General features: G+C 37.5%; 1 protein-coding gene and 1 long non-coding RNA gene across 5 annotated transcripts in view; one reads left to right on the top strand and one right to left on the bottom strand.

The window, feature by feature from the left end:
• LOC134344474 (uncharacterized) overlaps positions 1 to 13631 on the bottom strand; it is a 190622-nt gene that overhangs the window by 96733 nt on the left and 80258 nt on the right. The window lies entirely within an intron of this gene.
• Positions 1 to 13631, top strand: part of LOC134344473 (enhancer of polycomb homolog 1-like) — a 213511-nt gene that overhangs the window by 193680 nt on the left and 6200 nt on the right. For all 3 annotated transcript variants that reach the window (XM_063044345.1, XM_063044344.1, XM_063044343.1), the window contains 3 exons: positions 4363 to 4481; positions 5189 to 5324; positions 6846 to 7215. In XM_063044345.1, the coding sequence (XP_062900415.1) occupies positions 4363 to 4481; positions 5189 to 5324; positions 6846 to 7215 (625 nt within the window). The remainder of the gene's footprint in view (positions 1 to 4362; positions 4482 to 5188; positions 5325 to 6845; positions 7216 to 13631) is intronic.

Genomic DNA, 13631 nt, shown 5'->3' with positions numbered 1-13631 from the left:
GCTACCATTGCCACCGTGGCAATAGGCTTGTATTCTTTAATAGGCTTGTTTTCTTGTAGCCTTGCCTAGTTATCTTTTTTAAATGCTTAAATGTACTAATTACCCAATTCTTCCATCACTGCTGATGGTGCATTCCTGATTTCAACCAAGAAGAACTTGTCTCTTACATTCACTTTAGAACTCTTTCCTCTCTCTTTAAAGCTGTGCCTCTTTTTTTTTAATACCCCTACCACGGGAAAAAGATCATGCCTTTCTTACTGTAGTTTTGTACAACTGCATCTGGCCTCAGTCGTTTTCATTCCATGAAAGTCATTCCCAGCCCATCAGTCTCTACTCCATTACTGTTCTTCCAATCCAGGCAGCATTTTAGTAAATCCTAACCTGTCCAGTACAAACATGTACTTCATGTGACAACTAGAAATGCATACAGTATCACACATAAAAGTTGCTGGTGAACGCAGCAGGCCAGGCAGCATCTCTAGGAAGAGGTGCAGTTGACGTTTCAGGCCGAGACCTGACGAAGGGTCTCGGCCTGAAACGTCGACTGCACCTCTACCTAAAGATGCTGCCTAGCCTGCTGCGTTCACCAGCAACTTTTATGTGTGTTGCTTGAATTTCCAGCATCTGCAGAATTCCTGTTGAATGCATACAGTATGCTAAGTGCAGTCTAACCAATGTTGTATAATGTTGCAACATACTGTCGCAATTCTTGTATCTTGTGCCCCAGCCTATGAAGGCGAGCATGCCAAGTACTACCTTACCATTTTCCACCCATTGCCACTTTCAGCGACGTGGATGTGGGACCTTGTGTTTCTCTCTTCAGTGTTCCTCAATGCCCTACCATTTATTGTACATGTCCTACCCACTACTTGACTTGACAAAATGCAACATGTCACATTTGTCAGCAATAAATTCTATTTTGCAGCGCTCAGGACTATTTTCTATTTTCTATCTGATCCATAACTGCTGCTAATGCAACTATGCATACTATTAATTTTCATGTCGTCCACAAACTTGTTAATCGTACCTCCTTTATATCTAAATCGTTAAAATGTATCACAAACAGCAAAGGTCTTAGTACAGATCCTTGTACACCCCTAGTCGCAGGCTTGGAATTTTAAAAATCCTTCCATTGCTACCCTCTGCCTTGAAACCTTGAAGACACTTTTAGTATGGACTAGATGTACCACAGGCCTGTTTCTGTGCTGCAGTGTCCTATGGCTATGACACTTGAAAACGGATTATCAAAAAGTCATTGTTATAGATGCATTGACATTTGGGTGACATATCTTCATCTTGAGGCTACAAATTAGAGCTTTGGTAACTGAGAGCAAGTCGGCCGTTGATTAAGCAGTTCAATCAAGTATGGTCTGGAAGTTTGAACAAAAATACATGGATCTCAGTGGATCATGAGGCTGGGAAGATTACCAGAAACTGGTGAGACTGTGTGGACAGATGGGTCTTGAGGAATAAGATTTTAAATTTAATGTATTGCTTAACTGGGAGTTAAAATAAAGACCAAAAATTCACAAGTCTAGTGGTAACAGGCATTAATGAGTGTTTCAGTAGTGTGCCACTTAAGAATACAATTAAAATAAAACTAACAGCTCATGCAGTTTAGCTTGTTATATATACACTGATTTGGCAATAATTAAGTTAGAACATAAATCAGTTTAAGTACTGAGGCAGAGTGGAAAAACTTGCATGCCATCCATACAAATCAATTCATTACAACAGTGCATTGAGGTTGCACAAGATAATAAGAGTGCAGAATAAAGAGTTACAATACAGAAAAAGTGCAGCACTGGTAAACATGCAAAACCATAACAAGATAGATTGTGACATTAGAGTTCATCTTATCATAGAGGGAACCATTTATTAGTCTTAGAATAGTGCGATAGGCTCTGTCCTTGAGCTTGCTGGTGCATACTTTTAGGCTTTTGTATTTTCTGCCTGATTGGAGGGAGTTGGAGAGATCATCAATGGAGGGTGGGCTCCTGCATACTGGCTGCTTTATTAAGAAGCAAGAAGTGTAGATAGAGGCCATGAAGAGGAGGAAGTACAGATTGACCTCTGTCCACATGTCTGTACAGTTTCTTGTGGTCATAGCCAAAACAGTTGGCAAATCTGGCTGTGATGCATCTGGATAGGACGCTTTCTATGATTCACAGATTTAAAAATTGCTGAGTGTCAAAGGGAATATGCCAAATTTCTTTAATCACCTGATGAAGTAAGAGATGCTGGTGAGCTTTCTTGGCTGTAGTGTCAGCATGGTTGGACCAGGATAGGCTATTTGATCTTTGGAGCTTGAAGCTCTTAACTCTGACTTCAGCACTATTGGTGTAAACAGGAGTATGTGTGCCACCCCTTTCTGAAGCCAATGACCAGTTCTTTTGTTTTGCTGGCATTGAGAAAAAGATTGTTGTCATGACTCCATTGTCACTTGACTCTCCATCTCCTTCCTGTACTCTTGCATTGCTATTTTAGATACGGTACACTGTGGTAGTGAGACTTGCAAACTTGTAGATGGAGCTAAAGCAGAATCTAGCCACACAGTCGTGATTGTACAGGAATTAGAGTAGGGGGCTGAGGACAATGTTTTGGGCACCAGTGCTGAAGGTAATTGAGCAGAGGTGTTGCCTTCCATCTTTACTGATTATGGTCTGTTGGTCAGGTTTACAAGTTTGGAATTAAAGTATTGAAGGTGGAGTTGTAGTCAATAATAAAAACAAGTTAACATAAGTGTCTTTATTGTCGAGATGCTCCAGAAATGAGTGTAGGGCCAGAGAAATATTTGCCATAGACCTGTTTCGGTGATAAGCGAATTGCAGTGCATAGAGGGATAGTGCTACGAGATCCCTCTTGAATGAGGAACAAACATCTTGTGCTTTTTGTGGGTGGGTAGAAAGCCAATCCCAGTTCTCTGCATTTTAATGAGTTGTTAAATGATGCATAAAATACAACTGAATTCTAATGACTCGAAGTGCTACTCTTTTACTTTGTTTAGAATGATGTCATCTGCATGACTGTAATCTTAACAGCAAATTCAAGGTGACTTTATTTACATTTCCTCAGCTTCCTTTTTAATGCACAGTATTTACATTAATTCAAACAATTTACTCAAAAAATGATGTTAGGTTGTTGAGCTTGAAAGCTGAGAATCCCAAGAACTTGATGATTAACGTCTCAAAAATTTGAAGGATGGCCCTTTAAGTCATATTTTATCAGGTTCTTAGATTGTGGATTGGTGATAGTAAAGGTGGCCCCGCTATTTAAGGAAGGAAAGAAATTATGGTGGGGGGGAATGCTGGGATTTATGATAAATAATGTGTTAATAAGACACCTTGAAAAGAGTAATAAGATTGATTAGAATTAGCATTAATTTTTTAGAATATGAATTAGAGGTGATAAGAAGGAACCAGTAGATGTGTATTTAGGATTTCAGGAATATTTTCAATAAGTCGAACACAGGAGGTTGGTTAACGAGGGAGGTTAAAGCACATAGAGTTGGGAGGAATATACTTAAAGAGAATTGAAAATGGTTAAGGATAGGAGTAAATGGATCATTCTGGGGTTGAGTTATGACCAGAGAGGTGCTTTGAAGAATGAAAGGTCGAGGAGGAAAGAAATTATTCATGGTCTATATTATTGATTTAGCTGATACTAGACTAGATGAAATTTTGAGAAATGGTATTGTTTTCCTGACTGAGGAAATTTGCACCAGGAAGCATGCTTTGGGAACAAGAAAAGTCTTACGGCTGAAATGAGGTGAAATTTCTTCACTTTGTGAATCTATGGAATTCTGTATCCTGGTCATGGAAGCAATCGTGTTCATTTAAAACAAGTGGATAGATCTCTCGATATTAAATGAATTGGGGGATATGGGGAAAATGCTGAAAAATAGTACAAAGGTAGATTAGACAAGTATGAAAAGTTCATATGTTGGAACTCCTATTTTATGATCCCATAACATCCCAAATTGATTACTCCAACTTGATGAGGACTAACTGATGGGGTTTTATGTTTACTCAGTAACTTGTATGAAGGTCATTCTAATCAGCAGGTTTTTAATGTGTGTTTCTTGTCTTCGTGTTCTCTTACCCTACTCTCCAGAATATTTAATGCCCATTTCATAATCAGATGTGTGAATTAAATCTAGTTGTACAGAGATGACAGGTTAATTTGCTAAATCACTTTGGGAAAAACTATCCTGGTAAACATATCAAAGCAATATTTACAACCTAAGTGTTGATTCTGGTGCAGTTATGTGTAGAATCCAGATGTATCTGAAAGTGGCAGACGCTTCTTGCATCAGTTTTACTTTTGCATCAAATTTGCCTTAATAAATTGATTTGTGTTCAGCATTTACAGCAGAACAATACCAGCAACATCAACAGCAACTAGTACTGATGCAGCAACAACAACTTGCACAGATTCAGCAGCAGCTAGCACATAGTAATTCAGGCTCCAATTCTTCACAGGTAAGCACTGTTCAATTAAATATTACTTTAACAGCTGTATGATTTCGTTAAGTATACTTTAAATACAGTATCATAACGAAAACCTATTGGTACACATGATTTTTAAGGTTGATATCTTTATTATACAAAACTTTGAAGGAAATTGTGTCAAGGCGAATTATCAACAGTAGAGAAATACAGAAACTCAGGTTTGATTGGCAATTGAAATCATTGGATTGATGCATAATCAGTTTTTAATTCACTACTGTGGCAAGATTGAAGAAGTTATGTTTTCAGGATTAGAACTGTCACTGAAAAATTTTTGATTAAAATGAACTGTTCTGCTAGGCAATGAACAGTGTATAAATTAATATTTTGGAAGACTTTGTGCATATTCTTATACAAGTGGGGCAATAGCTGCAGCTATCAGCAATGTTATTTTTGACTGTGAGCTCAATGCTGCCAAAAAAAAAGTTGCCTGTTGAAGCAATGGAAAGCGTTCAGCAAAGGTCATCTCAGAACACCTTGTCATCATTTCTAAGATCTTTGAATATTAAATGAAATTAGACAGCAACCATATGATCATAATTACTTAGTTCTCCATAAATTTCATTGAATACAAACAATAGAAATATTTCTGAAGTGGTGATCTATTTAAAAATCAATTATTTGTTGCTTACAATAATATTTCTGATTTATTGGATAATTTCTTTATTCTTGTACAACAGGGTTCTGTTTCAAAAACATTGGATTCAGTCAGCGCACAATTTGCAGCCTCGGCTTTAATGACATCCGAACAATTGATGGCATTCAAAGCAAAGGAGGAGGCAGTGCTTGGAATCAATGGTGTCCTCCAAGCCTCAGGTAAATCTAGATAGTCACAAAATGAAATACTTTTGGAGATGAATGGGGAGAAAGACCATATTTTCAGAAATGTAAAGGAATATGTTATTAAAGTTTACATTGTAGAGAATTTGTTATTCATTCTCATCCAGCCTTTTTGACTATATTGAGTAACTTTTTTTAAATACGGTTGCTATATTTGTGGCAATGTGGAGAAAAATTTCAAGCTCATTGCTATGGTTGGCACAGTAGTGTAGCAGTCAGCACAACACTTCACAGCCACAATCAGTGATTGAGGTTTAATTCCTGCCACTGTCTGTAAGGAATTTTATGTTCAGCCGGTGACTACAGGTTTCCTCCAGGCACTATGGTTTCCCTCCACGCTCCAAAAATATACATATATGGGCATCTTGTGTTGCGCTTGAAGCACTTCTTCAGATTGTGTTGGTTGGAGATACAAGTGATATATTTCACTGTTTCAATTTATGTGTGACAAATGAAGCTAAACATTATAAGGGTGAGACTAATTGTTCTCCATTTACTTACATATAAACAATATAGCAACCTGTGTTGGAGTATAATTTAATGTCCCAAAAATTTTGCACTTCCAGCTGACAAAAATAAAGCACTGACCAGCAGGCAAGTTTGGTTAGAGGCTAAACATATTGACTTGAATCTTGCCCATTTAGCCTAAAGAACACTTCACAAAGTTGCTGTTAAATTACAGCCAACTGAAGGCATGTTTAACAACTGAGGCTATTCATACCTTCAGCTAATTACAGCCATTTTTTTAAAGCTCACTGATTTCATTCATATTTTAATTTTTAAGAGCAGCTTATTTTCATTCCTGTAATGGTATACCCTGTATAATGTTTGAACAGTATTTAAATTAGTTTTCCATCCCAACTTTAGACATCTGATTTAAAAATGGAAGATCAGCAGGCATATACTATAAAATTGCTACTTAAAGATTAGTGAATTGGAACTGTTATTGTTTGAAAAAAGCAAGCAGGTAACCAGAAAACCTGCGGAGTTCCTCCAGCATTTTGTGTGTTGCTCTGAATTTCCAGCATCTGCAGAATCTCTTGTGGAAATCATGCTATGCAGCCATAACCCTTTTAAATGTAGGCTTAGTATTTTATCTTGGGGGTTTGGGGAATTGCATGTTAGAGATGTTCATTGACAAATGCTCTGAGAAAACAATAATCACATTTCTGGAGGAGCCCAGTCTTTGAACCTTTCCGAGTATTATCGGTTTTGAATGTGACAAAGCTTTTTAAAGCCTTTCCTTAATACTTCGACAAGGCAGAACAAATGTGATTGGCACTTTGTTGTGTTACTTGATATATTTGCTTGCTTTAACCTGTGGCACATATTCCTTTAGTGTGCAATGAAATTGATGAAATATGAATTTGTGGGTCATAATGCCTTCCCAAATGCAAATGCACCAACATTAATTCAGATAATTTCACTGATTGTTTCTTGCCCTGATCTCAAGATCATGCAAGTGTTCTAATTCTGTTTTATTTTTACTATTCACAGGATCGTACAAGGGCTTACACCTCACGAGTACCACACCTACAGCACTTGTGCAAACCAGTCAATCGTCATCATCAGCAGCAGGTTCAGCCTTACTGCCTTCCTGCAGCAACACACAGACAGCAACTTCCCATAGTGCACTGAGTCACCATGGAAATACTACGAACTCAAGTCCTCAGGTTTTGCTTGGCAACAGCCTTCGCATAGGTGTACCCAGCTCAGTAGCTGCTGTTAATTCTGTCACCAGTCTGAATGCACGTCATATACCACGAACTTTAAATAATGTTCCAACAGCTGCCTTAAAACTGGCTTCAGCAGCAAATTGTCAGATGCCCAAGGTTACAGGCTCCACATCCATGGACGGAGTACCAAGGTAAGCTGTATTCTCAAAGTTAATATTGTAATTTAATATTCAAGATTTGGTTTCAAGTTGGCTCAGTTTTTACAAGAAAAAGTATGCCCTTAGCAGCTTGTTTCCATGTGTGCTGTAGTAAAGATTAATTGTCTGGATGGTAACTTTTTACATTCAAGCACTCTCTCCGTCTAGCGTTGCCTAAAGCTGATAGTGGGTCAGGTGGGGAGGGGTAGATAAATATGTGAAACCAGTGGGATCTATTAAAGGTAAGAAATTCCAGAAGTCTTTAGTTATAATAATTCCCTCTACAAATACTGTATATTTAATTTACAGATTACTGATAATGCAGCCCTTTCACAAGTTGGAGTCATAGTTTCAGCCTGTCACCCAGTTGCAACATTCCTCATCCAGATTCACAGAAAATGCAATCTGCTCCTTTAATGGAATGCATTTAATTGCAAGAATGATCTCCATTTGATTGTGATTAATCATTGTCCCATTTCTATTGCTTCTGTGTACTGGTCTCAACCATGTGCATGAAAACACTACTCGCTACAGAAATTGATGTTGGGCTCAAATAATCATGGAGGAAAAATTTGTGCCAGTTCCCCATAAACCATGAATTCTTTGATTTGTCAAGTATTCATATATCCCCACTTTAAACATAGCTGGCCTTCACAATGCTTGAAGCAGAGTATTCAAGCGATTCGGTATCCTCTGTCAGAAGAAGTTTCTGTGCCCCTCAATTTTAAACGACTAGCCTTATTTTGCAACTATGACCCCTTTCTTAACTCTCCCACCAGTGAAAATACCTCAACGTCTACCCTGTCAAGCCCACATATCTTTTATGTTTGAATACGGTCATTCTTCTAAACTGCAAGAAATATAGACCCAAGCTGTTCAGCTTTTCTTTCTAGGACAATCCCCTTTCCCAGGAATTAGTCTAGTGAATCTCCTTTGGGTTGCCTCCAATGCTACAGTATCCTATTTTTAGTTAAGTGGACCAAAGCTGTACGTAGTATTCTGGGTGTGGCCTGTACGACTGAACAAGACCACTCTATTCTTAAAACTCTAATTTCTTCACTATGTAGGCTGATATACCATTTTCCTATTTGTTGAATATGCCTGCTAACATTTTATGATTTATATACTAGAACACTAGGATGCCTCTGACCTTTGCCCTCTAGAACTTGTGCATCCAGGATGACCTGCACAAAGTACTAAAGATGTACCAGCACTTACTAAACCATACCCTAATGAATATCACCAGCTTTGGGAATAAGTGATGTGGTGGAAGAGAAATAGTAGAAAAAAGCACTCGTATGATTCAGTTGTTTTTATCCATTGGATATAGGGAACAGACTCAGACCATTTGGCCCATCAAGCTTTCCCTATCTTTCCATTATGGCTGATTTATTATGCCTCAACCCTATTCTCTTGCCTTCTGCCCGTAACCTTTCACACCCTTGCTAATCAACAACCTATCAGCCTCCTTTTTAAATAATACCCAATGATTGGCCTCCACAGCTGCCTGTGGCAATGAATTCCACAGTCATCACCCTCTAGTTAAAGAAATTCCTCCTAATTTTGTTGTAAAGGGGCATCCCTCTATTCTGAGGCTGTGCCTTTCAGTCCTAGATTCCCCTATTATATGAAACATCCTTTTCACATTAACTCTATCTCGGCCTTTCAATATTTGATAAGTTTAAATGAGAACCCCCTTGTTCTTTTAAACTCCAGTGAGTACAGGTCCAGAGCAATCCCAAAAGACCCCTTTTACCTCTGATTTCTGAATTTGCTCCCTGTTTAGAAAATAATCTATGCCTTTATTCCTTATGCCAAATTACTTGACCATACATTTCCTTCCCTACACTATATTCTATCTTCCTCTTATTTGCCCTCTCTCCTAAACTGACCCAAGTCCTCTGGAGACACACTGCTTCCTGAATACTACCTGCCCCTCTACCTATCTTTGTATCATCCGCAAACTTGGCCACAAAGCCATTCATTCCATAATCCAAATCATTGTAACGTTTAAAGAAGTGGTCCCAACACAGACCCCTTCAGAACACCAGTAGTCACCAGAAAAGGCGCACTTTATTCCCACTCTTTGCCTGCTGCTAGTCAGCCAATCTACTACCTATGCTAGTATTTTTCCTGTAATACATGGGCTGTTGACTTGTTTAGCAGCCTTGTGTGGAACATTGTCAAAGGCCTTGGAAAATCCAAGTAAACAACATCCTTTGGCTATCCTGCCTATTATTTCCTCAAAGAATTCCAACAGATTTGTCGGACAATATATCTTCTGAAGGAAATAATGCTGACATTGGCCTATTTCATAATGGATCCGAACCACTGAAGTCAGGCTAATTGACCTATAATTTATTTTCTTTTGCCTCAACCCCTTCTTAAATACCAAAGTGACATTTGCAATTTTCCAGTCCTCTGGAAACCTTTTCAGAATCTAATGGTTCTTGAAAGATCACTACTAATGCCTCCACAATCTCTTCAGTTACCTCTTTCAGAATCCTGGAGTACAGTCTGTCTGGTTGAGGTGACTTAACTGCCTTCAGACCTTCCAGTTTCCTAAACATCTCCTCAGTAATAGCAATTACACTCACTTTTGCTTCCTGACGGTCTTGAATTTCTGGCATACTGCTAGTGTCAGTGAAGACTGACACAAAATACTTAGTAAGTCATCCACCTTGCCCCCCTCCCCCCATTACTACCTCTCTAGTGTCATTTTCCAGCGGTCCAATATCCACTCTCACCTCTCTTGGATATCTGGGGAAAAAAATACTTTTGGTGCCCTCATTATTATTATTATTATTATTATAGGCTAGCTTACCTTCATATTTCTAAGTTTAGTAGTATCTGATTAGGATTGGCGATAGTGAGTTGCTTCATAAAACTACTTTTATGACATCAAAAATAATCTTTACAAAGCGATGAAATATCTCCAGATTATGTGAAAGGCATTTATTCATTCATTTGGGAAATCAACCAAATGAATTAGATAGGCCTAATAAAGCTGTTCAGTATTTAAAATTACTGAACAGCTTGATGTAGTTTGTTTAAATATTAAGATTACCTTTGAAACAGAATTTTGTATTATAGCTTCCCCTTTATATACATATTAAGAGTTTGACATCATCTTTGATCCTTTCAACGCATTTTATGCAGCAAATGCAATGACATTGTAGCCTTATACTTCTTGTAAAAGATGACAATGATGCAAAAAAAAATTTTCTTAATTGGATCTGCCATTCCCAAAATATTTTTGAATAGGTTACTTTGTGGAAATTGAATCCCGTTTAGGGAAAAATGGACTGTAATAGTAATGGCATTATTTTTGATCAGTACCCTTTCCTAAAATGCCATGGGTCAGTGAGGATTTGATAAACTTGCTTTAAGAAAGTGATGAACCCAAAAGTATATTGTCACCAAAACTCAACATTTAAGTGAGAAGAAACCTCTTCCCACACAGGTTCTGAAAATTTGATATTGGTCATAATTCTTTATTGGTTTGAATTTTTCTACAAAGGGTACTGATGATGACTCACTCTTTAAACATCACACCTGCAGGAAGTGTCTCTCCATAAACACGTCACTGGCTCTGCAATTCATAGTGCCATAGAGGCGTGATGTTGCCACCCAGAAGGTGAAATAGGAGTCATAAATGGAGACTTTACTACAGCACATCGGGAAACTTTATGGGTAGGAGCAGGAGGTTGGGAGGCAAGTAAAGAGCTTTTGTTTTTTTGAAATATTTTTTAAGTGAGCAGTTGGATCATTTCCCTTTTTCAGAGGAAAAGGTTGTTTTCAATTTTAAATCTTTATAGTTGTCGTAGATTCAGAAATACAATTTGACATAAAAGCCCATTAAATTTATAGCTCATTTTGGAAATTTGAAGACCATGATCCAGTAAGTCTTATGATTTTCTATTTTGGTATGAAGATGTATCCATGGTTGTACCTTAAAGCATGAGTATTCCTATCTTTTAGATGTTTGTGTAACTGATTACTAAGTGATTTAGTCTTGCATTGCTTCAGACACAAAACAGTGCAACTAAATAAAATATCAAGATCATTGAAAATCTATGTATAATGTGGTTAGCAATAAGTTACTTAAAGAAAACTTGTTGTCTGCAATATACCAAGATGGAACACAAAATGGAAATTCCTTCAAGAAAGATTTAGAAAGAATAATTGTCTCCACCCTGTGTATATTTTTGTGCATTCCCTCATTTATAATGAAACAAGTATGCAGAATAGGTAAATTATTTAATAAAAATGTAAACCGGTGAAAGCAGAATGGATGGGAAACATCTGGAGAGGTTACACTGTGATACAGTTCATATCCAAATCAATAGATCACTATGTAGCTAAGGTTGGTGTTATAAAATCAAGTTGTCTTCTGCAGTTATTCAGTGCATATTTAGGTTGAGCAATGGAGACAATACAGGCAGCTTTTCCTAAATTGACCTATCAGGATATTTTCCCCATCTCAAGATAATGTGATAAGGGACTTCATATAGGTGAGACAATGGGGTTGGGATATGTTAGATAGAGCAGTAAAATACTGATCCGTCAAAGATTCGTGCATATGTTTGCTTTGTGACAATCAGAATCTAATGAAGTCCTGTTATATTTAATATTTTGACATAATTTTAAGGTTCAAGAGAGTCTAAGCTGTTTATTTGGCAATTCTTTTGCTAAGGTATTATGTACACTTTGGAAGATTTATGATAAATGGTTTATTAATGGTATTATGCTGTTGGATGCTGTCAATATTATTGACAGCATCCAACAGCAACCCTAAAGTGGATTTTAAGTAATTTATGATGTATTGATTCAGATTTCATTACATAAGAACTAGGATTAGGAGCAAGCATGGACCATCTGGGCCTTTAAGCATATTTTGCCATTTCATCCAGATCATGCTCCTATACCTCAGTGCCTCTTTTTTTTTGCACATTCTATATCCATGGATTTCCTTAATCAGGAGACTATTGATTTGTTGAATGAATCCAGTTACTGAGGATCCACGGTCCTCCTAAGGTTACAAAGATTCAGCATCCTCTGAACAAATTTCTCCTTGCCTTAATCCTAAATGAACCATCATATTGTGAGTTGACCCCTGATTGTAGATTGCCTAACAGGAAAAATATCATCCCTGCATCTACCCTGCCAAACTCTCTAGGAATCCTGTGTTCTGAAGAGAATTGGCGTACAGTGTACTCGCTCATGCAATCCTCCCATGGCAGGTGATAGTGTATCCTAACGACTGAATTGATGAAATTAGTGCAACCGTTCTGGTTTCTTCATTGCTGACGCAGTTTACATGGGAGTATCTAAATCCAATTTTCATGATGTCCATTAATCAGATATAGGGTGTAACCAGTTACACTTCAAATTAACTAGGAGATAAAATCCATCTGTCAGTCACAATCAGCTACTGTTTTTGAGTCCTGAAAAGGCCCTCTAAAGAGGAAAAAGTTACAAACTCCTTGAGAAATTCAGTGGGTCAAGCAGCAACTGTGTTGTTAAAGAAATTGTCATTGCCCTGCACCAGGATGGATTTCAACCCTAAACATCAAAAATTCCTTCGCCTTCCCTGCCCCTCTCATCCCCCACTGAACCTACTGAGTTCCTCCAGCAATTTGCTGCTTTGCTCCACATTCCAGCATCAATTTTTTTGTGTGTCACCCTCTAGAAAAAGTAGAATTGAATTGGAAAATTTCCCATGTGTATTGCCATTATGGTTATAAAACTTGGCATTTTTCATCAACAACAGACCTTACCTCAGACCTTGTGTACAAATATTGTAAGCCTTCATGGTTCATTATTAATTGAAGTTGAAAAGCAAAGTATGTTTGTGAAAAGCTCCGTTTGTAGATGACGATTGACTTCAAGGAATTCTGTGTTGGGATAACTGATTATACAACCACTGGGTCCAAGTCCATTTTGCAAATACAGTACAGCACATTTTTGATTATTGTCCTCTTGTGTTACTAAATCTAATTGTGCTCAAATCCTTGCAATGGTATATAGATTAACTTTATAGAATAAGCCGCTGTTAGCTTTAGCCTTCAAATTATGTTTCATCTGTCTTTAGATTACCAGTTTAGTTTTATTTATCTTATGTGTGGAGAGGAACTATAAATGGATAGAAGATCCTAAAAAGATGCAAAAGTCAGTTGATGTTTGACTTGATACTAAAGTAGTCGCAACGTTACATGAAAAAAAAAGAGGAAGGTATCACAAATCACTGATGTGAATGTGTTGTGGATCGGGTGGTTAATTTGCAAACAGTGATATCTGGTCAGTAGAGTCATGAAAAAGCTTGAATCAAATTAAGGACACAAAATCTTGTGTTGGTGCATAATGTCAGATAGAGAAAGGCATTTTAAAATGAATTATTGCTAGCAATC

This window comes from Mobula hypostoma, chromosome 3 (genome assembly GCF_963921235.1).
Source record: "Mobula hypostoma chromosome 3, sMobHyp1.1, whole genome shotgun sequence".
In the NCBI taxonomy this organism is placed as follows: Eukaryota; Metazoa; Chordata; class Chondrichthyes; order Myliobatiformes; family Myliobatidae; genus Mobula; species Mobula hypostoma.
Note: the sequence above shows the minus strand (reverse complement) of the source record. Positions and strands in the feature narration are given on the sequence as shown.